Source organism: Lonchura striata, chromosome 1, assembly GCF_050655825.1.
Source record: "Lonchura striata isolate lonStrDom1 chromosome 1, ASM5065582v1, whole genome shotgun sequence".
In the NCBI taxonomy this organism is placed as follows: Eukaryota; Metazoa; Chordata; class Aves; order Passeriformes; family Estrildidae; genus Lonchura; species Lonchura striata.
The window spans coordinates 79,656,309-79,683,946 of NC_140703.1; the positions used below are offsets into that span (position 1 = coordinate 79,656,309).

At 36.0% G+C, this 27,638-nt stretch overlaps 1 protein-coding gene across 12 annotated transcripts in view; it reads right to left on the minus strand.

Moving 5' to 3' along the window:
• The window catches only part of DOCK9 (dedicator of cytokinesis 9), a 111,245-nt gene that overhangs the window by 62,867 nt on the left and 20,740 nt on the right, over positions 1 to 27,638 (minus strand). For 10 of the 12 annotated variants that reach the window (XM_021530274.4, XM_021530276.4, XM_085581628.1 and 7 more), the window contains exons 2-5: positions 11,912 to 12,028; positions 3,573 to 3,662; positions 1,771 to 1,853; positions 689 to 758 (exon numbers count right to left, since the gene is read on the minus strand). In XM_021530274.4, the coding sequence (XP_021385949.1) occupies positions 689 to 758; positions 1,771 to 1,853; positions 3,573 to 3,662; positions 11,912 to 12,028 (360 nt within the window). Of the gene's footprint in view, positions 1 to 688; positions 759 to 1,770; positions 1,854 to 3,572; positions 3,663 to 11,911; positions 12,029 to 19,280; positions 20,413 to 27,638 lie in introns of those variants that run through there. The other 2 variants (XM_085581621.1, XM_021530275.4) reach the window with 2 other exon arrangements.

The following is a 27,638-nucleotide window of genomic DNA, read 5'->3' on the forward strand; positions in this document are numbered from 1 at the left end:
TAACAGTGGCATATAAAAACGTGTTTTGAAATAGGGTGTGGTAAAAAATAAATAAATCACAAAAATAACAGAGGCGGTTGCCAAAAAAAAAAGTCTTTGGCATTTGAAATATACTTGAAAATTGCTTGATGCTATACATCTCTCCTTTCCCTAAGTCAAGGACACAAGAGAAAATATCTAGGAATTTTACTCAATTTTTAAATTGGCTGTTTCCATGACAGCTCTTCAAATACTCAAATTTGTGATGAATTGATTTTAGCTCCCTCTGTATGCTATACTGTCATGCATGCTGAAGTGTGTGTGTTGTTGCTGTGCTGGAACAGATTCACCTATGATTTTACTCAATTCCATGATTAAACTGCAGGAAACACTTCTCTCTGGAAACCTGCCTACATAGACACAGTATAAAACAGATTTTATGACAGCTGAAGGATTGTACGTCACCAAGTTCTAAAACTTCAATTTTATTATCTGTCAAAACTTTTTCTAGCTCACCTGACAGATCTCCAGAGAACAAGGTTATTTGAAGGGAGACAGATAAAATAACTGATTTGCTTCCCAATAAGGAGGTTCAAGCTAATCTCTGTTTTCACATACTGACATCAACATTTAACCAAACTCACAACTTCTACACACCCAACATTCTTTAATGAAAACAAGAGAAAGTAAGGAATTGCTATTATCTCACCTCATCTTTATCTGCTTCTTCATCCACTTCATATAAATGAACAGGAAGTTTGTCTGGCTTTGTCCCTTTACTACAAAAGAAAAAGCTTCTGAAGTACTAGGAATTTTCAGATTATTACATATTTTATTGATGCAAAAATTAAAATGTACTTGTCTTACTAAAGATGAAAAAACACAAGAATAACTATGTAAAAGCATGTATTGTTCATTAATTCTATTTCTTAGAAAGCCATTTTCCTCATTTGTACATCTGGCAGCCATGTCCCTTTTGTTCTGTTTGTTACTGTGCTAATGTGTAACTGAAGAGAACTAATGCCTCTCATTCACTGCACTTCTAATATCTTACCATAAGATTCATACCTGCAACCACTGGATCCTTGTAGGATGATGCATTTTTTTAAAGTCCTATTGTGGTTTCTGTTCAGAGCAAGTGAAAACCAGATCCTGACTTGTACAAAACCTGTGAGTAGATTAGAACTCTCCAGAGGGCAAGGTAGCTATTTCTTTACTGATAGATGCATGAGAGAGGTTAGGGAAGACATAGATCTTCTAGAGTTCGGGTACTCAGAATATTTAGCTACTCTCAGACATATTGAAAGAAGATTCTAATCTCTATATTCTTTCTACAAAATTTTGAAGAAGTGGAAAAACATTTCTCTAGCAGATGGTTTAGAAAGTTTGTAACAGATGTCAGTTAGGCTTGTACTTTGAATCATCCTTGTGAAAACCTGCTCCAACCATCAGTTAGGTTCTATTCCCCAAGATCTTAAAGGGAGTTCCAAAGGCTGCCTTTGAAGTGATGAAAACAGGGTATTACCATTTTATTACCATCTAAACATTAGCCTGTTTTAGTTATCATACTTAAAGTCACATTGTCAATGATACAATGTCTTGTAAGGCAATGTTATTACAGCACCTTCTCAGAAAATTATTTAACATAATACACATTCAAGCTCATCAATTCCACCCAACAGGCCTTATCACCTCTACTGACTACTAAACATGGGTATAGCATACTTAGTGCAAAGTTCCTTCACAATTTCAATTTATCATACCATTAAACAAACTAAATAACATACTTACTTTGGAAGCTGTCGAAACTCTCCTGAGTAATCTTCGTATCTATAGTTAACAATATGCCAGTCTGAATTGTAGGTTTTGATGCACTGTTTAAATGAAAACCAAGTGTCAATATTAATTGGAAGAGGATTAAAGGAATTCAATAAGACACAGCACAAGAAAATCCCTTAAGATATGTCTGTTTATGAACTATTATGGTTTCATATCAGTATCTGAAAATTCTGTACACTTCCTTGCTTTTGCAATAGTCTAACGCAATGCAGCTTTTTGGAACAAGTTATATGCTTCAATGAAATTTTATAATCTGCTACACATATATTTAATAAAAACAGAAAATTATGAATGCATTCAACATCTGGATTAACCATCTTCAGTCATCCAAAAAGTTAAACCAGCATTTTGCTGCATCTGAAAACATGGCCAAGACTTAGGAAACTCAGCTGAAGATGAAAATAAGACTGAGCTCTTAGACAATGCAGCACAAAAACAGACACCTTATTAAAACAGAATATTCAATTGTGCACATAGTGATACAGAAAGCCAGAAATATCTTTTCCTGAATTTATACTTCCAATGCAATTAAATTAATACTTAAATTTAAACTGGATGCTTGCAGTGGTTGAAAAGCAATTATGTCATTAAGTTCTGATCTAGATCACAGGAAATACCATTTTACTCCACCCGTATTGTTACAACATAAAAGTACTGATTTATCTTGGCTTTGAACAAAGTAACATAAAACTGACAAAATCTGTTGACAGAAACCGTTCCATACAAAATTTTATGTTACACAATAGACCTACATATACACAAACACAGCATCCAATAAATTGTAAATATTTTCTTTCTATTTCAAAACACAAGTTTAATACTTGCCAAGCAATTGTTTCAGCATAAACTCATTAAACTCCATTAATTACCTCTAACACTCCTCCCTCCTCTTGTCTAACCTCTTCAAATTTATCTCAGAAATGTTTTGGTTAGGTATTAAGAGTATTTATCAGTGTGGACACATCACTTTGATGTAGATTCAGCTATGTGGAGTTCCTTTAGTTTTATTAGAGTTACAACATACATTTATTTGTTTCAGATGTTAAAATATCAGCCTAAAGCATATCAGTAGAAAACCAGTAGATAATACAAAAGAAAGGGAAAACAATTGAACCTTTAATTCTTTAAATGCTTCAACAAGACAATAAATTAAGAACAACCTCACAAAACCAAAGGAATGCCAACCTAAGCAAATAGTTCTGAGAAACTTTAGGGTTGAGGATGTTTTTTCTACATATAGCATAAAAGTTGAATAGTCATAATGAATTTTGGCCTCCACAAGTGTTACAGTTCTGGATACCTCTGTTCCAGCAATCTGTACAAGATTATTATGAACAAAGTAAGAATGGCTGGTGTGAGACACTTTATCAGAAAAAACAAGTCACAATGATTAATTCCAGATTTATTGTAGATCCAATACTATGTATTGAAATCATCCACGTTCATCTGGAAAAGCCAAAAGCATAATGAAGTGGAGGAGAGCCATCTGCAAAAGCCAATGACGCAAACAAAATTATTAAAAGCTATCCTGCAAAACTTCTTTTTCAGACACCAATGAAAAAATACTGGGTTTTAATACTGGATTTCCCTGGTAATTTTGCCTTGAAATAATTGACAAGTAAGTGGCAATAAATATTTATTTCTTCTTCCAGGGCTTATTTCTCTGTTTGTTTTAAATGGTAAATGAAGGAGAAGAAAAACAAGTCAGGTGTAATATTGTCATTACACACAGTCATATGCAACTTCAGTATTACCTCAGTTACAAACAGGCTCTGAGCTTCTTTCTCTGCATTTTCAGGAACTGTTGAACAAATGTATCGACTCTGCCGCTGCAATAATGCTGTCTGATGAACAACAAAAGCAATTAACCAAGCTTGCAATTAAAGGGAAGATAACACATTATGGCCACAGTTACACCACTACAATGAAGGAAAGCTCAGCAGAAAACATCCTATGAATATGATGTTTCAGAATAGCCAATTAGTGAGAATTTGCTTTCATTCAAGCAATGTGTTCCTTCTTTCACAATAAGGGCAAGATTGGAATCAGTGAGAAATAGGTGCCATAGGACAATTTTTTCCACTATATTGTCAACATGGGAAAGAAAATACTAGAAAAAAGTAATTCCACCATGACAACATAACTCAAACATTTTGAAGACAGACATTAAGGTAGTGTTATTACTACATATAAAAACTATTATTCAAGGAAGGTAAGAAAACCACACTAAAACAAAAGAGTAATTCAACTGCAGATCTCAAGTGATCAAAAATGAGATTAGCACTGTTTAATTGCAGGCTTAGACAGAAGGTGTGGGTCACTTAAGCAGATATACACTTCATCCTACCAAGTCAGAACTTATTCCTATCCTATGCCAGAACTCAGAGAGGCACAGGAAGGTTGCCAGAGAGCAGGAAATATCTCTGTGAACATGAAGTTCTGCTTCTCAGATCTGTGTTGAAGTAAGCCTTAGGATACTTTACATTTGTAAAGAGAAAAGGATTAAAACCTAACAAAATCTTCTGGACCACAAATGACAATAACTGCATAGCATTAGAAATTGTATTTGCACTATGTGGAAAGGAATTTCACAGCTTAGGCCATCAAAGGTAAACAAGAGAGTTTACACAGCCAGGGCCTGGCAGGGGGTTGTGGTCCCTCACCTGTTACTTACAGGACTCCACACATCCAGGAAGGATCAGATAAAAATGTGACAAGAAAAAGCACCACATGTTGTGTTGAAAAATAAAGGGTGCATAAGTACATTACCTTATCCCTGTTAAGAGTCTGATCCATAAGATGATTGATTATCTTGCTCATAACCAAAGCCTCACTCCATTAACTGGGGAGGGCATTTAAGTAAGAACATTCAATTACAGTAAATATTGAAAGGGGGAAAATATCCCATAGTCATGGTTAACTCATTCATCTAGTCTAGAGCACTAAAAGTGACAATAATAACTTCTGGGGTCGGAGAGGTGGGGAGATATTAAAAACAAATACCAGAAACCCCAAAATATCTCATGGGACCAATAAACCAATAAAACTACAGTTAAAAAAAAACCAAAAAATCAACCTGCAAGAGGATATGCATTTATATGCTAAGAGCTTTCAAAAATGAAGTTGTTTTAATTCTAGAAATATCTTCAAACCATATTAAGTATTCTATTAACTATTCTAAAACTTCTATTAAGAGTAGTAAATTTCCTTAAGACCAGAATTTCTAGATACTATTCCAATGAAATAGTCTGGTATTTGATGATAAATTATTTATATTTTATATAATGTATAAATATTACAAGCAGTATTTACATATATTCTACAAGCATACAGTTATACTGTGCTTTCCTAAATAAATATTATTTTAAGAAAAAACAGAGACTGAGGTGGCATCTTACCAGGCACTTTTAATGGGAAACCCATGAACTCATCAATCAAATTTTAACATTGCAACGTAATTTGGTAAAATTCAATTTGCTGAATGTACTTTTAAAACATCTGGTGCTGTTACCCTGCTACACAACTATCAATACAATACTAAGGGCTTTTTTTCTAGTTGTTCACATATAACAAGATTTTTATCTTAATATTGTATCAATAGCAGTGATAAAACATAAGAATCTGACTTGTCAATTTTGTTCATATTAGTAATTGTCTTAATGCATCTGTCTCCTTCTCAGCACATCCATCAAGTGCAGCAGTGCATCAAAGAGCCAGGAAATGTAATGAGTGAGGTACTGCGATTTAGAGCAAACTCCTAAAAATAATTACTCAAACAGCACCATGATATTTTAAAAGTAAGCATGCACATAAATACACGCTTATATTCCAAAATAAAAATTAGGAAAAGAAGGATTATTTTCTCAAAAAACTCTCTTCACAACTACATTGGCTGAACTGTTTTGTTGAAATGAAACTTTTCAACTCTTTGGGTTTGAGTGATCATTTGATTTATGGCAGCATCAGGAACTACAAAGTGCTTGTCTCATGCTCTCAGAGAAAATTAAAAAAACCCTTCAATTACTCTGCTGTGAAAACTAAGGAAGGCCACTTTTAAAACAAGCCAGGACTCACACGCACTTACTGAGGCACACTGTGATCAGACTTTTACTGACAGAACTTTCTGACCGAGTCCCAGGGATTTAGGATATGTTGAGGTCTCAGAATAGAGAACAGCAGCAAGAACTGTTCCACCAAGTCAACCAAGGAGTCCTCACTACCTGAAACCTGATGGAATATGGACAGCGAACCTGTCCACAAGGAGTGGAGACTGCAATGGATGTTCTTTCTGTCCCAAGGCTGTGTTTGCCTGTGAGACTGTTACCACAGAGATTCATGCTCCAGATGCAGAGACAGAAATTGTTCTAAAAGACTCAGTGGAAAAGATGGCAAGCTGTGAGACCCTGCCCTTAAAACAACCATGTGTCAGAAGTGACTTAACCTTTGCATGGAAAGTGTCAGATCCTTTGTATGGGAAGTGTCAAAACCTGTATTAGAAAGTAATTTCCAAACTAAATCGATTTAGAATGGTTGGCTAAAGACTTAAGGAAAAAAACCAAAAAGATTTTCAAGGGAAAAAATAAAAGGGAAATTACTTTGAACATTTCAAAATTAGTTATTTGGCTGGTTTAATTTGTGTTCTCTGAAATAAGGACATTACTTGGACATTTTTTTGCTTTTCCTCTACTGAAAATGTGCCTTTTCATAGAATGACCTGGATTTAGTCTTACTTCTGCAAAGTTGGCACAGTATCTATTTTCAGAAGTACTTAACTTGCATTAAATAAAAGCTGAGAGCTTTAAGTGAAAGTGTGTTAAATCCAAATGGCTCAAACCCAGAAATAACAAAGGTGAAATGATGTCTAAGCTAAAGCATCAGACTGCCTTCAAAATAACACTGCAATAACTTTGCAAAGACATATTTAACATAGGTAGGAATATACCCACATTTTATTTCCTACAAGCAAATTTAGCCTGTATTTGCATTATTTGACAGGACAAAGGGGAATAGATTCAAATTGAAAGAAAGCAGTTTAGATGAGATATTACAAAAAAGTTATTTATTGTGAGGGTGGTGAGGTACTGGAACAGGTTGCCCAGAGAACCTGTGGATGTTCCATCCCTGGAGATGTTCCAGGCCAGGTTGGAAAGGCTCTGAGAAAACCGGTCTAGTGGAAGGTGTTCCTGCCCATTCCAGGGGGTCAGAACAAGATGAACTTTAAGGTTGCTTCCAACCCAAACCCTTGTATGGTTCTATGATTTCCTTTAAAATTTGAGGTAGTGCTCAAAAGTTAGGTATTTTGAAGAAAAAAAAAAGGTATTTAGATAAAAGGTGACTTATTGCCAAGTACACATTAGTACTGCTTTGGGTTAAGGTTTCTTTAAATAATTTACCCACTGTACAATTAACATAAACATCACCGATTTTGCAGTCATTGAGCACATGACTTTAACATGACCACCACCACCATAAAGGTGGCCTGTTTTAAACTAGTATTGAGCAAATTATTGAGATTCAGGTGAGAAATTTACAACAAGCCATGAAGAGGCACAAACTCGGATACAAGAGTATCCAATGGATATTGTAATTTACTGCTACAAAGGAGATAGCTCTTTCCACCAAGAAGCTAGAAGAGGGATAGCCTTGAAAAACTGGCAGCATTGTTGTGACTGAGAGAAGCAAGAACATTAGGAGAGATGCTCCAATGGGAGGCAGAAAGTTGGTCCTATCATCATAATTAACAAACACATTGTATAGGCACCATAACAAAAAAGAAGACATGTGGGAACTCAAAATGTCTCTCAGACATTTTTAGAGGTTCTAGGCCTTGGTCAGAAGCATGTTAGACCCTGGCAGACAGCTGGAAACAGCTGTGATTTTGAGTTTGAGCCATGGAATGAATTACCAACTTTGGAGGTGGAACAAGCAGTCACAAAAGGTTAGATAGTATAGTAAAAGTAGTTACAAAACAGAGGGGAATTTTTTTTAGTATTGTACAGGGGGGTTTTTACTTTGTACATGGGGGTCAGAAGTTCTAAGATGGAGGAAAGTGGGCTGATCCTGTTCTTCCTCCTTCCTTTTCCTTGCCTCCATGTTTTTGGTGATGTTGGCACTCACAGATTGGTTTAGAGTAGAAAAGCACTTGGTAATATAGGTAGTAGGTATTGGGGGAAAACTATAAATATGTAATACATAATATATCTTATAAAAGATAGCAGCAGCCCTGGGCGGGGAGAGAGAAGAAGAAGACAGCAGACAGAGAGGATGTCAGGGTGTGTGTGTGCCTCTGCCTGGGCCACTGACCAAGCAGCCGCAGCCCGAGAAGACAATCTTTTAGATAAATAGCAATAAACTGCCTTGAGACCGAACAGCAAGAGGCTGCGGAGCTTTTCTTTGGAAGCACGGGTTGGAGGAGGAATTTCATCACCATATGAGACCCCAGAGCAAGGCTGGGGTTCTCACAAAGACAAAAATGCAGCTAAAAATGAACAGATTAAAAAGCATGAAGAAAATTCAGAGACCCCACTTACTAAGAATGAAAGTAAATTCAGTGATGCCAACAGCAAAACATGTCTCCAAACACAACATGTCTGCCCTTATACACTTGTTGAGAACAAGGTAGGGAGTAACCTGGTAAGTCAATTCAGTGCAGAAAACTCAGAGCTTGAGCTTGTGAAAAGCAGCTGAAACAATCTTCAAGTGGTAAATTTTAAAAGACCAAACATATGGAGATGAAGTTGCTGATTAGGAACTCTTCTAGTAACTACAGAAAAGCAAATCTGGCTATTATTTAGCTATAATAGCATGAAGGAAAAAAAAATTTGAAAGAAAAAATTACAAGCCTACTTTTTTGGATTTGAAGCTCTGCATAAAGCAGAACAGAAATCATGTTCTTATGAAAAGTAAATGAGCTGCTATCAAACATATATAAAAAGAGAGAAAACAGGTTTCATAACCTCAGATAACCACGTTTGGGACAAAGGCAAATGCAGTTAAGTGGAAATCTGGACAGATTCCTGTAACTAGATAGCTGGCTGAAGAACAATCCTTCAAACTGTATGAGTTTTCCAAGACTGGAGCATTTCTGCTCAAATGTTTCTTTGGTAGTGATTTGAGCTTAGAGCTGCTTCTGACAGCATGTTTAGAGAACAGTCATACCTGAACAGAAAAAGAGTTATTTGTTATTTTCCCTCTCTATGTTGGCTTTTTCCCCCTTTCCCTCACTAGACAATTTTAATCTAGAGGAAGAGAAAAAGAGAGGAAAGATATATGTGATCCAAAAAAAGCCAGATGCCGTGCTTTTTAATTTCTGATGTGGACAAAAATTAATTGATTCTCCTTTCATACCAGATTCTCACACCTAATAAATTAACTTTCCATTATCTAACTAAATAATCTGGAAAAAAATCAAATCAAGCACAAATATTTCTTTCCAATTTCTCCCTAAATAATTTAAATTTTAACATAAATTCAATGGTGGTATCATTAATGGTGCTTCTTTGAAAACATGCAGCTTCTTCTGTAATCTTCCAAAACTTCTAAGTGATATCTAGTACTGCAAGCTAAGTATTTTCTGTGCCATTTTAAGTGCTAGTTTTAGGGCCATGCTGGATAAAATAGCCTTACTATTAATGTCATTATAAATTAACACTGCTGGGATTCCTTTCCAGGCAAGTGTTTTTACATTGTAATCAATTTAACCTAAGTGTGAGGAAGAACTTTGTAAAGATAAAAGCTGAATGCTCCGAAAGGAAATAGCCTGAACAGGTTTCTAGACAATGGTAGGCGTTTCCACTTATAAACAGTCCTAAGTGTGTTTATAGGTAGTCCTAAATGCTCTAGCTCACTATTTTAATTTTTTCTTGACAGGGATGAAGCCGGTATCAAACATTTGAGCCATGGCTTACCCAAGAGCTGCTCATACACTGAGTGGCAGCTACAAGACAGAGGAATAAAAAAACACATGCAAAGCTGAATGGCAAACACTGAGAATATGCCTTAATATTTTTAAAATTCAAATTATACTGGGAACTATATAATGACTAGTGATTTCAAACCTGTAAATATGGCTATAGAAAACTGAACAGAGTTAAAAGGTTTAACTTTCAAATAAAAATAATAAGCACTTAAGAGTTTTCTGTTCTCTGATTTGGGAAAATTTCCTTAATACATTGAATGACAGATTTAAATGCTTTGTGTTGTTGAAAACAAGCTAGACAGATCAAAGTAGTGCAGAAGAGTCATGTGTACAACAAAAATATTTGGAGTTAGTTTGTGCCAGCAAGTCTTTGAAGGAAATAAATGTCTAGTAATACAGTTTGATAGTACAAACCAGTCTTCACGTAAATCACGTATAAAATGAGACTCTGCCAAAACTGGGGAAACCCAGAAAATTTGTTCAGATATTATACTGATGAGGGATATAGAAACAGAAAAACTGACTATATTCCAAAACTGTGACTAATTAAAAGAAATCTTCCAATGTAACACACTCTTTAATGCCTGCCTTGATGAAAATCTGACCACAGAATCCAAAGAAAAGATGACAAAAGCCATTACAATTTATGACAAAATTCAATCATTCCTTTTGAAGGATGAGACTGAGAGCTGTGGACTAGTTTCATTCATACGGGCCTGAGACAAGAACTGCAGGAGGTCACTAGAAACAGCAGTTAAACACTTCAGCCCTACCCCCAGACTGCTCAGACAAAATGCCTGAGGATATTCTTAATGGGTTTGTTTCTTCTCCATTGATAATTCAGAGCTATTCACCGGAATGACCCTGGTAAGTGAACTAGTCAATCCAATAAGAGCACACCTAGCAGAAGTAACCTGGATTCCTCTTGATCTGTGACACTGAAGAGACACACTACAGAAGGGGATTTTGGTGGTGTAGCCTACTAATGTTTTTCAGTCCTGAAGCCAATACCTGGTGTAGGATATCATCCTGAGAGATTCCATATTTGAACACTTGTCTCAGTACAACCCCTTTTCAAGAAGGCTTACTTCCATCCTATAAACTTCCATGTGTGGCTGTGAACACACAAAGCCCAAACTCCTCTCTAAATAACTGTAGCTTCCCAAAACTCAAATATTTTAGCTGAGTGGAAAGACTACAAGTAGAGTTATTTGTGTCAGAATCAAAGAAAAAGAAGCCCCCAGACTGTATTAAAGCTGCATTCAGGTAAACACTCTAATAGGTCAGAGAAAATTCATTACAAATTCAAGATGCAATTTATAGGACCTTAGATGTCCTTCTGTAGAAATATCAACTCATCATCCATTTTCCCCACAGTAAACAAACTTAGCTACAACTACTTGGTTGAATAAAATTAATTTACAGACTGATCAGATGTCTGCATACTTTTCAAACAGACATTTTGATTGCAGGTATGGGCATGTGGATAAGAGACTTTCCTCACTATTTACTCCAACTCCAGTCTCTAAGATGCTTGGTAGTTATCCCAGCTAGATCTACAAGATTTTTTAAATGGTGTAGTGAAATAAACTATTTATTTAGATAAACATCATCATTTTAAAAAATATAATGAGATTATCACAAAGGTTGGTTAAGTCTGGCTTAATCAAGTCAGAAGCTCTGTTATGCAAAGGGTATTTTTCTAGAATACAGTTTTGACTGGGACAATGCAGCTAAGAGTAGCAGACTGCATTTGAACAGATTCATGTCCTTCACTATTAAGAATGGGGGAAAATAAACAGTTTAAGAATTAAAGAAAGATGCTTTTTTAAAACAGTCATCACAAAATTTCCTACATTGGAAAGGGAGGGGGAATAACCTACAAGTGACTGATCATCTACTTCAAAAGGCAGTAAAATTGTTGAGTTGCAGAAGAGCTCTTATGGTCAGATGAGGAAATCATGCTATTTCTTCTGTACTCAAAAGAATAAATAAAGTAATGTGACCCACAGGAAAGATTTTGTGAAGATTTTTGGAGCTAAAGAGAGTTAAGAAACAAAGAAATAGGAAGTTGTCACCTCATGGCTTCTACTACTAAAAACCTGTGGTACAAAAAGAAACCAACCCCAAACAAACAAAAAAACCCCACAATGAAAACAGAGTGGATTAAATTACCTGGAAGTCATCATAAGGAAACAGTAGCATCTCACGTAGTGGATCATTCAAAATCTGTGTTTTTCTCTGAACAATGACATTTTCATAATCTATTGGTTCTATAAGTTTTGGTTTTGCCTAGAGGAAAAAAGAAAAAATCAAAATAAATTCAGGTATATTGAGGGTAAATTACAATTGTTGATTTATTCTAAAAGTTACTCTTTAAAAGATTGGCAGGATTACATTGCATCTACATCAAAAACATGCAGTATTCAAAATGCAGACTTTGTCATATTACACCATATGGGGAAGTGCAAGTGACAATTAAAGACAAGCATGCTGATTGCCTCAGAACTATTTCACAAAATCCAGTAAACCAGAGCTTATTAGCATAATCATATATGTATTCTCACTGCAAAAAAAATGATAAAAAAATTACTAGTCTCTTATGTTGATGGCTACCTTTGCTTGATACAGCCCAGAAAGCTCTGATCTGGGTTTAACAGGAATGAAAACAACCTTAGCTCAAAGACTGAGCTGTATTTTAACTCAGCAGTAACCTGCAGCAGGGACAGGTTAATTGACATTCTTCCTTCTTTCTATTTTTTTTTTTTTTCAGAATTCCCATAGGCCATCTACTTCCCTCTTAATTGCACAAGCAGCTTTCCTCAGTAACTGTGCATTGATTCCACATTAAAGCCCCTTTCCGCAGATAAGGTATTACAGCTGCCCCTGCACAATCAGAGAAAAACCTTCACCCTGCCAAGCACTCTGTTAAGTGGTCAGATGGCAAAGCAGGTTTAGACAGAGCTCAGAAGAAGGCAGCTCTGCCTTGGAGTGTGCAAACTAATGCAAAGATGGGGTTACAATCTAGCTTGAACTTTCTGCAACTAAAATTCAGCATCACAGTAACAGACATAAAATTACTTTTTTTTTTTTACAAGAAACACTTGCAAGAGACTTTACAAATTATACTTTCTCAAGATCAGGGGTACTAATTTACAGGTAAGGTATATTAAAGATAATTGTAGCAGCAAGACTGGCTTCTGTCATCATTATAGGTAAAATGACAAGACAAGCTTTATATATTGTTTTGTATAACTCATGACAATAACCTTCCAAATTCTAATTGTCCGGCACAGAACAAATATCTCTATCAGTAACTGCTGCTCATCACTAGTATATTAATAATATTCCTGAGAAACCCTACAGGTGCTTTCTTCATCCAAAAGTAAATAAAATAAATTTGTTTGTCAAGGAATTAGGAAAGCTTTGGTTAGAGAAAGTTACCAAAGTTTTCAGGCTCAGTTCACAAGCTATTTTAGATTCCCTCATGTGTACCACACAGTAGTTTTATTGGCAAGAAAAATGTCGGAACATAATAATGCATAACAGCTTAAGAGGCAAAAAAAGCAAAGTCTGGAAAAATCTACCAAAAATTATGAACAAAATGCAGCTTTGTTAAGAAAAATAGCTAGCATTTACAACCACACAGGAAGGATTTACCAGAAGTTCATTAGCTATGTAAGAACATATTCAGCATAGGGCAATACTTCCAAGAGCCATGATTATTACATTGTGTTTGACATCTTTCTGCTCAGATGAGATAGAGAAGGGATGTTCAGTTCAGTCCATATTGCACTCTGACACATTTGGAAAGCTTATCACCTGTACCCCAGCTACTGCCTCATCTTCTCCTGTCATTCATGAACATGAGTTATCACAAAGCCAAGAACTACTGTCAGTGTCCGTCAGAAAAGGCTTAAGTTCATGTTCATGCACCTATCTGTAGCTGAAATGGTTGGACAATTTCGCTCAGAAAAGCAGAAGGCAAACACAATCTAAAAAAAGATTACATTTTCTCTAATATACTAATTTACACAAAACATTTTGGTTGCAAGTTTGCATTTGAGTATTGAGTGCTGCAGTGAATCCCATGCTAATGAAATTATGTGCTCCACACTTCCTTAACACCTTGTCCACCAACTATTTGAAACATTTCCTACATTCTGACACTGCAAAATTACCCCTTCACAAAATTTCAGAATGAGCAACCTCACTCCAATGGATTGTCATAACCAGTTCTAATTCCAAGTAAACTACAGTAACTTCACCTCTTCCAACTCTTTACTAAGGCAGTAATTGTCCATTACAAAATTTCTTCCTTAAGCACAGAGATAACAGAATACAAAGAGCATTTCAAACTTTACTTGTCTATAAATGAAGTACAAGGCAACACATCAGCCAGAAAACAAAACACCCTTTGCTCACCTTTCTCTCACTTTCAGTATAACAGGTCTCTCTCTACCTATCCAGGCAAGCACGATGCCCACCTGCCAACCCCTGAGCTTGAGCTCTTATGCAATACACTCTTTCTTAAGTAAAAGAAAGGTTTAGAGACTACTAGAGTAACGTGGCCCAGTCACTCCTTTTGGTCAAGTTTGCCTTTCCCATGTGACCACTCCTTCTCAAGAGTTTGTCATGAGAAATCATACACAACATGCTGTGGTGACAGGTTGGTTTGAGAACAGTGCAGGATGACTGACCTTTAGGAGAAACCAAAATAAATACTACAAATTAAGCTATCCCTAAAAAATGAACATCAGAGAAGGACCATTTGATTTGTCTATACAGCCTCTGCAATTAGCTGAAAAGGTCTGGCTTCACAGTTGGCTTAAAGCAATTAAAAGCAGGGCTGACACCAGAAGGATCCTTCCCCTCTCTCGTGGCATGTTTCTGAGACTTCTCACACTAAGATCAGCAATTGAGCCAGAGCTTTTGGGACAGATTAGGAGGTGATCTAGCTTGAGAGAATTCCTTCCAACCAGGGCCTTCCAGTCAGATTGTGTCTGAAATGCTGATCAGATGGCTGTGTGACCACTTGTGGCAATTTGGGGAGCTTTTCAAAAGAAAGAATAAACATATGTTTGGTCAATATAGTCAGAAAGCTCCCAAAGCAGGACAGCTACTACCTGAACTAGCAAGTGGATAGATCACAGCCCCAGTTCCACAGCCTGGTAGCAAGGGAAAGCTGTCACCTCCAATGGGTAATGGATTTTTACATGATCAGCACTCTCATCCACTTCTCCCTGGTGAGCTATGTCCATCCTCTTGTTAATTCTCTTGGGAAGGCGACAGGTGAAGACTGGAAGAAAGCTAGTTCTGGCTTCTCTCATTTCACCCGCAAAGCCAGAGGAAAAGGATTACTCTTAAAGCAAATGCAACTAAAATTATTTTGTGGGCATGCAAACACACACACATACACAAACACACTTGTCTAACACAGCTAATTCAAAACCCAAAAATGCAGCTTTAAAAATCATCCAATTAATTGCAAATGCCTCTTTTTGCCCTGTAGTCACAAAACTGGCTTACCACAACTATAAAATATATGGAAAGGAATTTTAAAAGAATATAAGCTTTGCTTACATTTTGTTTGCATGCTGTAAACACAAGATTAAAAAGAAAAATCCTCCATCATGAGAAGCTTTTAAAGAATCTAAAGTTCACTGGAGCTGAGGTCTTAAATACAGACTTTTCCTATTTAATCAGTGAGGTACTTGATTTGAAGAAATATCATTTATGTAAAAATTAATGAAGAATTAGCTTCCTTGGGTTTCTCCTAAATGTTACTCATTTCTTTCTGAGTCATTTGTCAGATTCAAAAGGAAGAGGATGTTTTATCAGTTTGGACCAGATATGAAAAAAGAAAACAATAAACAACACACTGGTACTGGCATTTAGCCAGATATAAAACAGCAAAAGGAAGCAAAAGGAAGATTCTCTCTCAGGCTCTTCTATACTTAAAAAAATTGGTCTATTATTTCATGTAATATAAAAGAAAATATGATGGGTAGTTACATGATTGTTAAATATGATTTATGGACCAGCAGACACAGATAAACCCAGCCCAGCTAAAACTGCAACATCAAATTTATAGGCACTAAAAGTCAGTCTTTACAAGGCTTAACTTTTCCTATTAATCTGCAGCCAACAACATTTTCATTTCTGTAATCTAGGAAAATGCTAAGAGCATAGGCGCTCATGGCTGGTCTCAAGCCAGCCAATGCTATATTTTTGAAAGATAAAAGAGCAAATTTTCTGCCGTACCACTTTGGGTTTTTCCTGAGTATTATAAGCATGGAAACTTATCAGAAATAGAAAATATTTCAAAACAGCAGTCATGACACCCACACAGCAAACATTTTAATCTGTCAGAATACAGTATATATATTTGGACAAGCAGTGTCAAAATTCATCAGATAAAATAAATTTTAAGCTAAGAGTTCAGTGATTACCTACATTACACATTACAGGAAAAAAAAAAACCCACAGGACATGTTTTTCTTGCATGCTTAAATTGGGACAATTGTTATTGTCCAATTCCCTTCTCAGAAAACAATAGATGGTAAGGCTAAGCATACTGAATATTGTTAGCGTCCTGCTACAAAACATGATTAATCTTATAAAAACATGTTTGGCTTATACACCTGCAAATTAACAAGTCCCCATAAGCAGTAAAATGGAGCTACAGGCACTAGCAGGAAGTAGCATATAAATAGATGAATAGGTACTATGTATTCCTTAATAGTGGCCTAAGGAAAGCCACTGTGGACATACAGTAAAATTATTTCAAACTAAACATGGGTAACAGCTCCATATATCTTACTGTCCCATAATAAACTTAAAATAAACTGCCCAGCTTGAGGTTTTAAAAATTAATTCAAGAAATTACTTGTATCCTGGAGCTTACTTTTTAACTGTTACACTTTATACTGCTAGCAAGTTTCCAAGTGGAAAGATGACCTCCAAAAGATCCAACTTCCCAGAAAAATCATCTGTTTTGATAAGCAGTTACGACTTGACTATCAAAATGCAGCTGGACAGCAGGCATGCTCATCCAGTAACTTCTACAATAGCCAGCACAACAGCAGCTCATCCCAAGCAGGGTTTTGAGGCACCACCTGGAAAATCTAAATGCTTTTTCCAGGGGCTCTTGTTGCTTGTTAACCTCAAGAGCAAAGTTATGACACAATATAATTCAAATCACAGGGACACAAAAGAGCACACATACTGACATGCTGGCACTGAAAGCAGCAGATGACTCTGTGAACCCACCCACCTATTCAGGAAAAGTTACTTCAGGCCCAGCACTCAATCAAATAACATTTCAATAACACATGGGATGCTTCCAGTTATAGATACCCAGTTCCCTCAATATTCCAACAGACTCTCATGAACTACATTAAAAAAAAAAACTAAATGAATATGACAAAAATTAATATGACAAAAAACCCTGTTACTTCCTGACAGCTGAGTCTATCTCATCTTTATAAAGAATACCTAAATTGAATGCTAGGCAAATCACATCATATTTGCACAAAAGGAATACATCCACATTTGAAAAAATATTTTAGACAATAGTAAATGAGAAGTATAACTAGAGTAAACCAAAAGCCTACTGTTTTATACACTTTTGAGGATTGCTATCTAATGTAATTCCCAGGTTTTTAACCCAGAAAACAAGAAATTCTGCTGTTTAGATTTTGTTACAGCAACTAGCAACTTTGTCAGTCTCAGCTATTACCTCAGGGTGCACCTGCACCAATGACAGGGTACCTACCTTCATTGTGCCAGTAAAAATTTACTGCAACATCACAGTGAAATAAAAATGGACCCAAATGTCAATGTCAAATTAAACATATCACCCTACTTTTTGCTTTGTGCCTGGCAGCACACTTGCTGCAAGTTACTTGCACCACTTCATCTAGCCTTCCCCAATAACTAGATAAAAGGGCTCTACAATTATGCTATATATATATACTTGTATGTATAAAAACAGATTAGGAACAAAATAGTAACTGAAATGACAGTGAAGACATTTTTAATGTGACCTATGCAAAACCTAAATGTTCTTACTTTTAAATATTGACATTTGTGTTGAATGTATGCACTTTATCCAAAAATGAAAATATGAGTGCAAACACTGGAGGTGTATTATTCCATGGACATTAAATTTAGCAGTATTTGAAAAATTATAAGTAGGTACTTAAATGGTGATAAGTAAACACTGTATTGTTTTATACTTTTTTCTTCTTAAATAAGTACATGTGCCTTGCTTATTAGCTGCAGTACTCCAAGTATCTGCAGAAACACTAATATCCTCTCTGAGTATTCATGGGGGAATAAAAACAATTCTAAATAAAGTTAAACATTCCAAAGGCAGGAAAGCACACAGAAGATTAGCTCATATTGTACTGATGAAAATCTGGACCAGAAATCAGAACACACCCATCCAAAAAAAACTCACATTCTACTAACAACTCTCTGAATAGAACAAAACCAAAAAAAACCCAGTGACAAGGAAAAGAAAGTTTGTCTTACTAGCACACATGTAAGCTTTCAGTTATATACAGTAACAATTTCCAAAAAGTTATAGATGAATATTACTAAATACAGATGGGCAAAATGTTTTAGTTCAATTCCTAAAGACATAGTGTGAAGCTCAAATAAGAGGGAGGGGGGACACTATAATTGGAGGATCACCCCACTAACTTCAACTACAGGCAGACAAATAAAGAGAGGACTATCAGCAACAGCAATTAAGCATGAAATAATACTAAATAAATTTGAAATGTTAGTAAGAACTATTGAAGTACTTTTTTCTACTGATATGTAAGTACTAGTTCACTAATTCTCTTCTGAAGAGAGTTAGTGGATTCATTACAGCTCTTGTTCTCTATGTTCTCTTGCTATATTATTAAAGTTTCAGCAGAACTAAGTGTAGTGTTTCAGACAAAATAGTTCTTATTTGACTATTTCCCCCACATACAGAAAATTTCCCTTTTCCTTCACTGGAAACTATTTTAAAACTCTAAATTCCTCAATAATGTGCATTGGAAGAATTGAAAAATAAGTCCTTTAACAGACAGATACTTTAACAGACGTAGTCATTAATTATTTAGATAGTTCTTTGATCATTTAAGTAAAATTTAACTGTTACACACACACACTTTAGGAAGTTCAAAGATACATTAATTGGAAGATATACTAGGCAATTAAAAAATAGACATGCTAGAAAGACTTTTAAAGCATATGCAGTTTTCATTCTTGGTTCAAAGAGCTGTATAAACATGCTAGACAGAAGAGACTGAAAAGCAGTTAGTTTAAAAGCCAAATTCCAAAGTCACACTCAAAGAGAACGGAAGATCTGGTAAACTTAACAGCAAAAACCAATTAAAAAGATAGAGAATCATATCTAAATCTTAAATGCAAATTATTCACAAATAAGAATGCTTGAACTTCTCACCAGCAGCAGATGAAGTTTTTCATTGACAGAGAGAACTGGAATTATTAAAGGGAAGAGACAGCTTGTTTAAAGAATTCTTACCAGCATAACCACAGGATTCTCTGCTTGCACTTCAGAAGGACCTGCATCCCTGCCTTTCTGTGGAGATTCTATAGTAAGCTCTTTCTTAGGATTTCTGTTTGTTCTTGCCTGCATTCTTTCATTGAAAATACAGACAGCAGCAAAACTGGATGCTTTCTGGAATCAAAGTAATCGACATGCCAGTGATTCAGTGAAAACAAAAGCTTTTTCCCTGGCACAAGCAGCACAAAGTACAAACTAGTCTAACTTCTCAGCTGCAGTTTGCTAAATCTGTTATGGTGGGAATGCATGACAGACAAAGGCCAGCCCCTAAACATGCTGTATTCCTCTGGGGGAAAAAAAAAAAGGTGGATCCATTTTAACGCCTTAAGGTTATGAGCCAAACACAAAAGAGAATGTGAATATCTAAAATTACTACTTAAAACAGGCTGAGTCTTTTACAGCATATATAAAATCAAGGCTTCAATAATTCAAAAATATTCTTAGTGTAAGAATCAGTAATTTATTGACAACTCTGTCTTCCTTAGAATTATAAAACCCTAAGTATTGTGCTTTTTAAATTTTTTTGCATTCATGTCACTTACTCAGGTGCTACCAACAATCCACCAAGGACACTCTCCCTGAAGATACACTGCTCTTTTTTAGTGGTTGAGTGGGCATGACTTTTTATCTTAGTGCTAAATCCATATTAAAAGTTTCACTTAATACCAAATTGCCTTCACAGTAAAAAACTTACATACTCTACAAAGATACTAACTCAAAATAAAATACAAAAAACTTAACTCTTCAACTACCAGTATCCTTCTGCCTCTTTGCTCTCTTCAGCCAGTTAGCTCACTCCTGTATTACACATTATTTGTGCTCATTCCTTACTCCTCACAACCCTTCAACACTGTAGGTGTCCATGACTGATCAGCATCCAAAAACACAAAGAAGACAATGCAACAAAATCTTCAAACATTTTGAGATAAGACACTTGGGAGAACCCTCTGCAGCCATGAAGAAGAGCCAGCCATCACCTGCTGCCTTTGGCCAGTACAAAACCCTGCAGGGCGTCAGCCTTGTCTTGAGAACAGCTTGCAGAAGTGTCCCTTGGCCTCAGGCTACAACAGTGCTCAGTGGTTGCTCTCTTCATTCCAGTTCTTAATTACAAAACTCAAAATTACAAAAACTCAATCACAGAATCACAAGGTTGGAAGAGACCTTCAAGATCATTGAGTCCAACCCATGCCCCAACACCTCACCTAAACCATGGCACTGAGTGCCACACCCAGTCTGTTTTTAAACACTTCCCGGGATGGTGACTCCACCACCTTCCCAGGCAGATGACAAGTCATGCTTCAACTTTGCTTTTTTAACCCAACCCACTCTCTTACCATACCACTACTTACAGCCACTGTTCAGCACATACATACAGTGGCAAAATAAGAAACAGCAATTTTATTGGAATAATTTCTGTGCAATTGCAAAGGAATTTTATACGCAACCCAGCTGACATTTTTGGAAATTTTTAAGATTTGACTATTCCAACATGCCACACACTGCTTTTAGCCAAGTTCTTCCTGGGGAAAAGAAAAAGTGAATGGTGATCAGCAGTTTCTTTAGGTTTTGAGAGAAATATTTTGATTTTCCCTTTGTTTCTTTTCAACACTAATGAGTTGCAACCTCCAAGTTCACAAACCTCAGTAGCTGTATTTACCAAGCAAAAATACATCTGAGAGAAAAGTCAACTCCCCAGAGAAACACATCCTTATTTTAGACTCTCTGTCTACCAAGGAACCAGACAGCTATGGAAACTAAGCCATCACCTTCATTCAATTCTCAGTTCTCTTGGGACAGTTATTTATCTCAGTTCAATATGCCTCACATCCTAAATTTAACTTGGCATTAAATTTTATCTATTCTCTAATAGAAGAGAAAGTGACCTTAAACTGCAGAAAGCAGATGAAATTATGGAGAAGCAGAACTATCCTACTTTATTGCTGGTATTTTTAAGAAGGCACAGGTTTCTTATTCTTCAGACCTAACGTAAGACATTGACTTCCCTTTCTCTTCCTCTTCTCTCCACTCTCACACTTGCATAACATAATTCTATCTCAGCCTGCACTCATGAAATTGAGTCTGAGCAAGTCTGAAATTGAGTCCACAATGCAACTACATTTCTAAAGAGTGGACTGAAAGAAATAATAACATTTTAGTGCAGACAATAATGATTATGTTTCTGACTTTTCCTCTAGGAAATGCAAGTTCAATCCATGTACTTTTTAAGCTGCCTCTCGTATACTGAGAAACCAGACTCCAGAAAACAGTAATTTATGAAGCTTCATTAAGAGTTAAGAAGGAAACCAGCAGTTTAGTCAAATTTACAAAACAGATCTTCCTGTGTAAAGCAAGGTACACAATAGTTCAAGAACATTTAGTTACACTTTTTATTTTGCACCAGCCCCCTTTGTTTTCAGAGAACGGAAGCACAGAACAGCTTAGACTAAATTACACCATTACTTGAGGATGCAGCTGCCAAACAGGAATTTGTTTCATTGAGATGGCCTGCAATTATACTTAACTGCAACCAGAAATGCACAACCTAATTATGCAAAAGGCATTTCTGAGTACTCATACTAATAAAGATTTAAAAATTTTATATATTGTAAGTAGTATTTCTTCTGCTTAATTTAACAAAGGATTTTTCTTCTAAATGGCAACATTACTTTACCCTGGTCAGGTACTTTGCCTGAATGCATCTGGATTACATTAATTCAGTATAAATGTGATTTTCTTTGCCTGCCATTCTTCCTATTCTTCTCAAAATGTGATGAGGCACAAAAAGAAAGCCAACAGGCTAAGATTTTTATAACATCAGTTTAAAGATATAGAAGCTATTTTTCCTTATGACTGACTCATGTAATTTCTAGCTTGCATTTCACTCAGATATACTGTTGGAAGAGGTTCTTTCATTTAACAAAAACAGAAGTGTGAGGCAGTACCTTTGGAACTGTATCCTGCATGAAATAGACATTAACTGCCAAATTTATGTGTTTTCCAACATTTATTTTCTGTTAAGGACTTAGTGATTACCTCAAGAACTTAATTAATTTAAAAATACTTAGGGGGGAAACAAACAAGCAAACACAGCAAAAATATCAAAGCAAAGCAAACCAAACAAACAAATCCCACGAGATATTGTTTATCCAGGCATCACACAGTCAAAATATTTAAGCTACTTTATTAGTGTATTGAAACAATTTACCAATAACACAGTAAAATTCAAAAAGTGAAAGATGAAAATCAGAACTTTACGACATGATGAAACTTTTATCATCTTGTTACATGACATGTAGTTTTAACCTCCTTAACTGCAGTTTTTAAAAAAGTAATAAAAAATAATACTCAATTTGTTGCATCAGTCAGTTAGTTACCTCAATAATGATCAACAGAAAATCCAGAAATATAGTGCACACACAAAAAATGGCACTGTACAAAAACTGCATTTCCAACATGGCTCTCAAAACTACAGGAAATTACTAGACCTATCTGCAAAATAACTCACATTATAATGGAAACAATGCAATTCATCTTTTTACAAACATTGTGGCTTGAAGGACTTCAAATGATACTGCCCTCCCACACTTGGCAGCCTGCCTTGCAGCTGTATTCAAGACTAACATTTCACAAGTCAGTGGAAGATTCAGTGTTGCAGCTATACCTATCTTAATGCTGCCAAGTTTCATAAGTGACCAACAGATAAGCGCTTCCCAGGAAGAACATATTCACAAGTTCAAGAAAAAGGCTGATAGCAGATGGAATGCAGCAATTCCCTGCCATCCACGCTACACTCAAATGAAACAGAAAAATTCACGCAAAACTCAGGAAGACTCCTTCTATGGCAAACACTGCAAACACGTAATCTGCAGTTCCACCAATAAGAGAACATTCTCAATTGGAAACAAGGAAAATGTTTAAGACACAGATAGGAGTGTGCTACACATTATGCAACTTTTCATGTTCACTTTCTTTGGCAAAGCAAGAAATTAGCCTATTTCGTAACAGGGAGAACAACAACCGCTCTTTGTACAGGTATCTTTAAATCAGTATAAATGATACAATCTTAAATTTTGTATTGCAGGGAAAATTACTCTCTCTCAAAACACTATTTTTAGGGAGAGAGTTAAGTAGCCTGGATAGGACAGAGATGCCGAGATACTAAACAGAAGAGATCGCAATCATGAGTAGGTTGCATCAATACAAAAAAGTAACACCAATGTACAGGTCTGTACTACCACTCAAGAAGCTGCAATAAAAAACCCTTTCTTTCAGTAGCAGTATAAAATTAAAGGATTCTTCCAATGACCATCTCGATTGGATCCATAGTAATTCTGCACAATGCATTTTTTAAAAGTTTTATTTCACAGAATAAGAATTTGGCTAAAGTTGTCAACACAGACATGGCTTATCTCATTCTACAGTAGCTTAGTTTGGTCACTCTTACACTGTGACAAATAAAAACCAAAACAAGTGTAAAATTACAGCAACACTAAACAAAATATAGATTAATTTTTGTCCATGACACATATCTGCATACCATTATCTATGAAGTATCAACTTGTGACGTAATTAATTTTGTACCATCTTAGTAGGAATCTGTTTTCAGGCAAAACCAGACTTCCTTCAGGTTGCAGAGGAAAAAATAAAAGAAAAGAAATCAAACAAATAGGAGATGTCAAGATTTAAACTGCACTTCTGAATTAACTATGGTTCTGACATATGTCCTTACAGACAGGATTTACACAAGCAGACTGACTGTCAGAACAGTATTGCACTAAAGACGACTTTTTGCCTAACTGGACAGGACCTTATGACTATCAGAAACTAACAGGACAGAACAGACACACAAAAAGTGGATCAAACTCCCAAGTCTGAAGATCTCTCAAATGGAAGTAGCTCTGTGCCAAGCAAGCCTGAGGATGGGTGGTGGGGGAAGAGGAGGTGACTTCCCACTGTGCGGGAAGGTGCCTGGAGCTGTTCAAGGCCAGGTTCGATGGGGCTCCGAACAACCTGCTAGTGGAAGGTGTCCCTTCCAAACCAAAGGATTTCATGATCCTATGATTGACTTTAGTTGCATTTAATTTCACGACAAAATAGGGTACATACATCTATAGATGAATCAAATGAGCACTTCAGGCTAATCCTAAAGCAGGTGGATAGAAGTATTAATCGAGAAAGAGAAGCAGAGATGTGAACTCCTTTCTATACGCTCATGAAGTCTAGACTCCAGACTTCACCTGTGCAGCTGCACTTCCACCTGTGCAGCTTTTCCACCACAGAAGTCTTCTTCTTATTCCTTAAATCCATATAAAACTTTACAGGGACATTTCAGGAGGTTTCTTAATGGGGTTTTTAGGGTGGTTTGGGCTTTTTTTGGGTTTCAATTTTTTTTTCTGGTTGGTCAGTTTCTGTTTGTTTTTTTTTGTTTGTTTGATGGGGTTGTGCTGCTCTTTGTAGTTTTTTTAGCTCCACACTTTTGACTTCTTTCAGCACAAGGTACCCTTCTGTTACATTCAAAGGGAACATGTTTTACACCTGGATGTAAACTGGTGCTGTATATTGGCCTTGGCTATCTTTCTGTGCTAGTCCAACACATATTTTCATGCATGAACAATCATTTACGCATGTAAACTTGACCAATTATCCTGATTTTATCCCCAGGCCTGAAGATTTTTTTCCTGAAGATAAAATGCTTAATCTTATCTTCTGCATGCCAGTGCACTGAGTGCTTGCCAACCTGTTTCTGATAGTCCTCTCATGCATCTTTCAAAGATGTGTATTTGATGTAGGTACTACGCACTTGGTGAATATGTGCTGCAATTTCCCCTGATGAGAGGGCAGAGGGATATGAGGAGATGGAGATTTGAGCATTCTTCCCAAAGGAATCTAATGAAAGGTCAAAACAAAAGAAGTCTACAGAAACCATCAGGAGATTTAGCCAAAACTACAAGTCAGCACATCAGACACCGGGTTTTTATTCAGCCAGAGCAGTAAGATGAAGGGAGATAAAAGAAGGGCTCTAATTCAAGTGACCCATGAAAAACCCCATGCCACAGTTAGATGCTGTACTCAGACATATCTGTTTCTTCCTCATTAAGAAGCCTAATGAAGCCTAATGCTCCCCTTGCTGATGAATAAAAGCTACTCATAATACAGTTATAAGTTGAAGCAAGTTATGAGAGTGTAACAACAAACTCATACAAATTGCCTGCACACCATTACAGAATTGCTGCATAAGCTTTTTGAGCATTTCCACTTAGTCAGCACAATTACTTCCTCACAACTCTCTTCTTTTTTATATTTCTACTTTATTTCTACTAAACCTTTCTACCCCATATAAACAAGTTGATATTAATTCTCAAATTCAGACAGCAAGAACACACATCAATATAAGCTGTCTAGTAAACGAAGGCTTTAAGGTTTATTTAAAACACAACACATTAAATTAAGAAGAACCTTTTTTAAAATTATACATATATAGTTTATTTTGAAATCAAAATATCTGCAACTTGAGTGTCTCCTCTGGAGCTATTTCCAGAATGATGTAGCTCACTGGTGTCATCAGTCAATCTTCCCACATGCCCAGACTTTGGTGTATCTTAAAAGATGTCACAGTTTATTAATAAACCAAATGACTCATGAGCAGCACAGGAAAAGCGGACACCAAAAAACTCAGGAACACCTAATGATGATGCTGCTGTCAAGTAAACTGGTGACACAGACTAAGACACTGCAGCTATTAAATGCAGCAGGTCCTGTTTCCAGCCAACACCTAAATGTACCCTATTAAAAGCTGTACATGTACTATTTCAAAATGCCTCATATTTCTTTCCAGAAATTGTGTAAGGGCAATTTAAGTAACAGATATTTTCAACATCAGACATAATAAATTTAAAGACTACTTAAAATTATTAGGCCTCGTCTTGCACAAGCTACAGCTATCATACTACCTTAAGTACTTGTACTAAACTATGTGATTCTGAAGCTTAATGAAAGAAATGGCAGCACTGGATAGGCAAACCGAGCAGAAAGCATTTCAAACATGGAAAAAATGAGTTATTTTCTGCAATTTTCAGACAAACATGTAAAAAAAAAGTTAATGTCCTTCAGCGTAGTCTGTCTCACCTCAATTGTCTAACTCTTCCACAGGTGCTGGTAGCCCACTCATCCCAGCTTCTTCCATCACTGAATACTTCAAGGGGCTTGTTAGCAAGCCTCAAACTTTCTAAATTTTGCTAGTTCTGTTATCATCATATCATTTACTCCTGCTTATTTTCCACCTTTATCAACCACCCAAAAGAGCTGTTTAAGACCTAACTTGTACATTAACATTTGACTTTGAGATAATGTTTGCTTATACAGTGATAACAAAAATACTCCAAAACCAAACCAAAAAAAGAATTTGAATATAAAAAGAAATGACACGCACTATTGTTCTGAAAATGATTTTTTTTTTAAATCACAGGAAAATTGAGACAAATTAAGTAAAGCAAATAAGCATTCAAGCTAATATTCTGAAACTATATCCTTCAACTTACTACAAAATTAAGCACATTAAAATGTTTTCTCAACACTTGCCAAAAATAAATATGCCCAAGATGGGCATGGGGAAAATAAAATTTCATTAATTTTGGCACTACTTTTAACAGCATCTCAAACTAAATTTATAATCCTTTATTAAAATAAAGATCCTTTTCCAAGTGGACCTAAAGACCCTACGAGACCCCATGTTCTAGCAATACAAAGTGATAGGTTAGAAATACTCCTGAAGCTAAGCTATACCAATTTCATTGCAAGTTTGAATGACATGAGATGAACAGAAATAAACTGTACTCCTGAGAAGACATTCTCACCTAGGCTTCATTTTATCTTTTCCTTCAAGCAATCAAAAGAGCAGGCCCTCTTAAGAGAAAACTGTAACTAGATTTTACTAGACTTTAGATTTAACCCCCTGACATCTGGGTTGAAGGGTAAATAAGAAAAACATATGCTATACCACTGCCTCTGAGTCCTCACTTTCTTCTCAGAGGAAGTAATTTTTTCTTCAAATGGAGCTACTTCCTGGGAGTTTCCTTTTCAAAAAAAATTTTCAGGTTTTCAACATCGATTTTACAAGAGGATCAATTTGTTGTTAAATGAAAGGAGTCCCTGAAATTCACTGGTGTTTTGACAATAGCTCTGTATCAGGAGATATTTGATCCAAAGTGGCTAAACAGACGTGATAGAAGGTACAGCCAAATAGGCTAAGCTAAGACATTGCAGCTCAGATATGTTACAGCACAGACAAAGAGGTGAAACCACACACCCACTTGCATC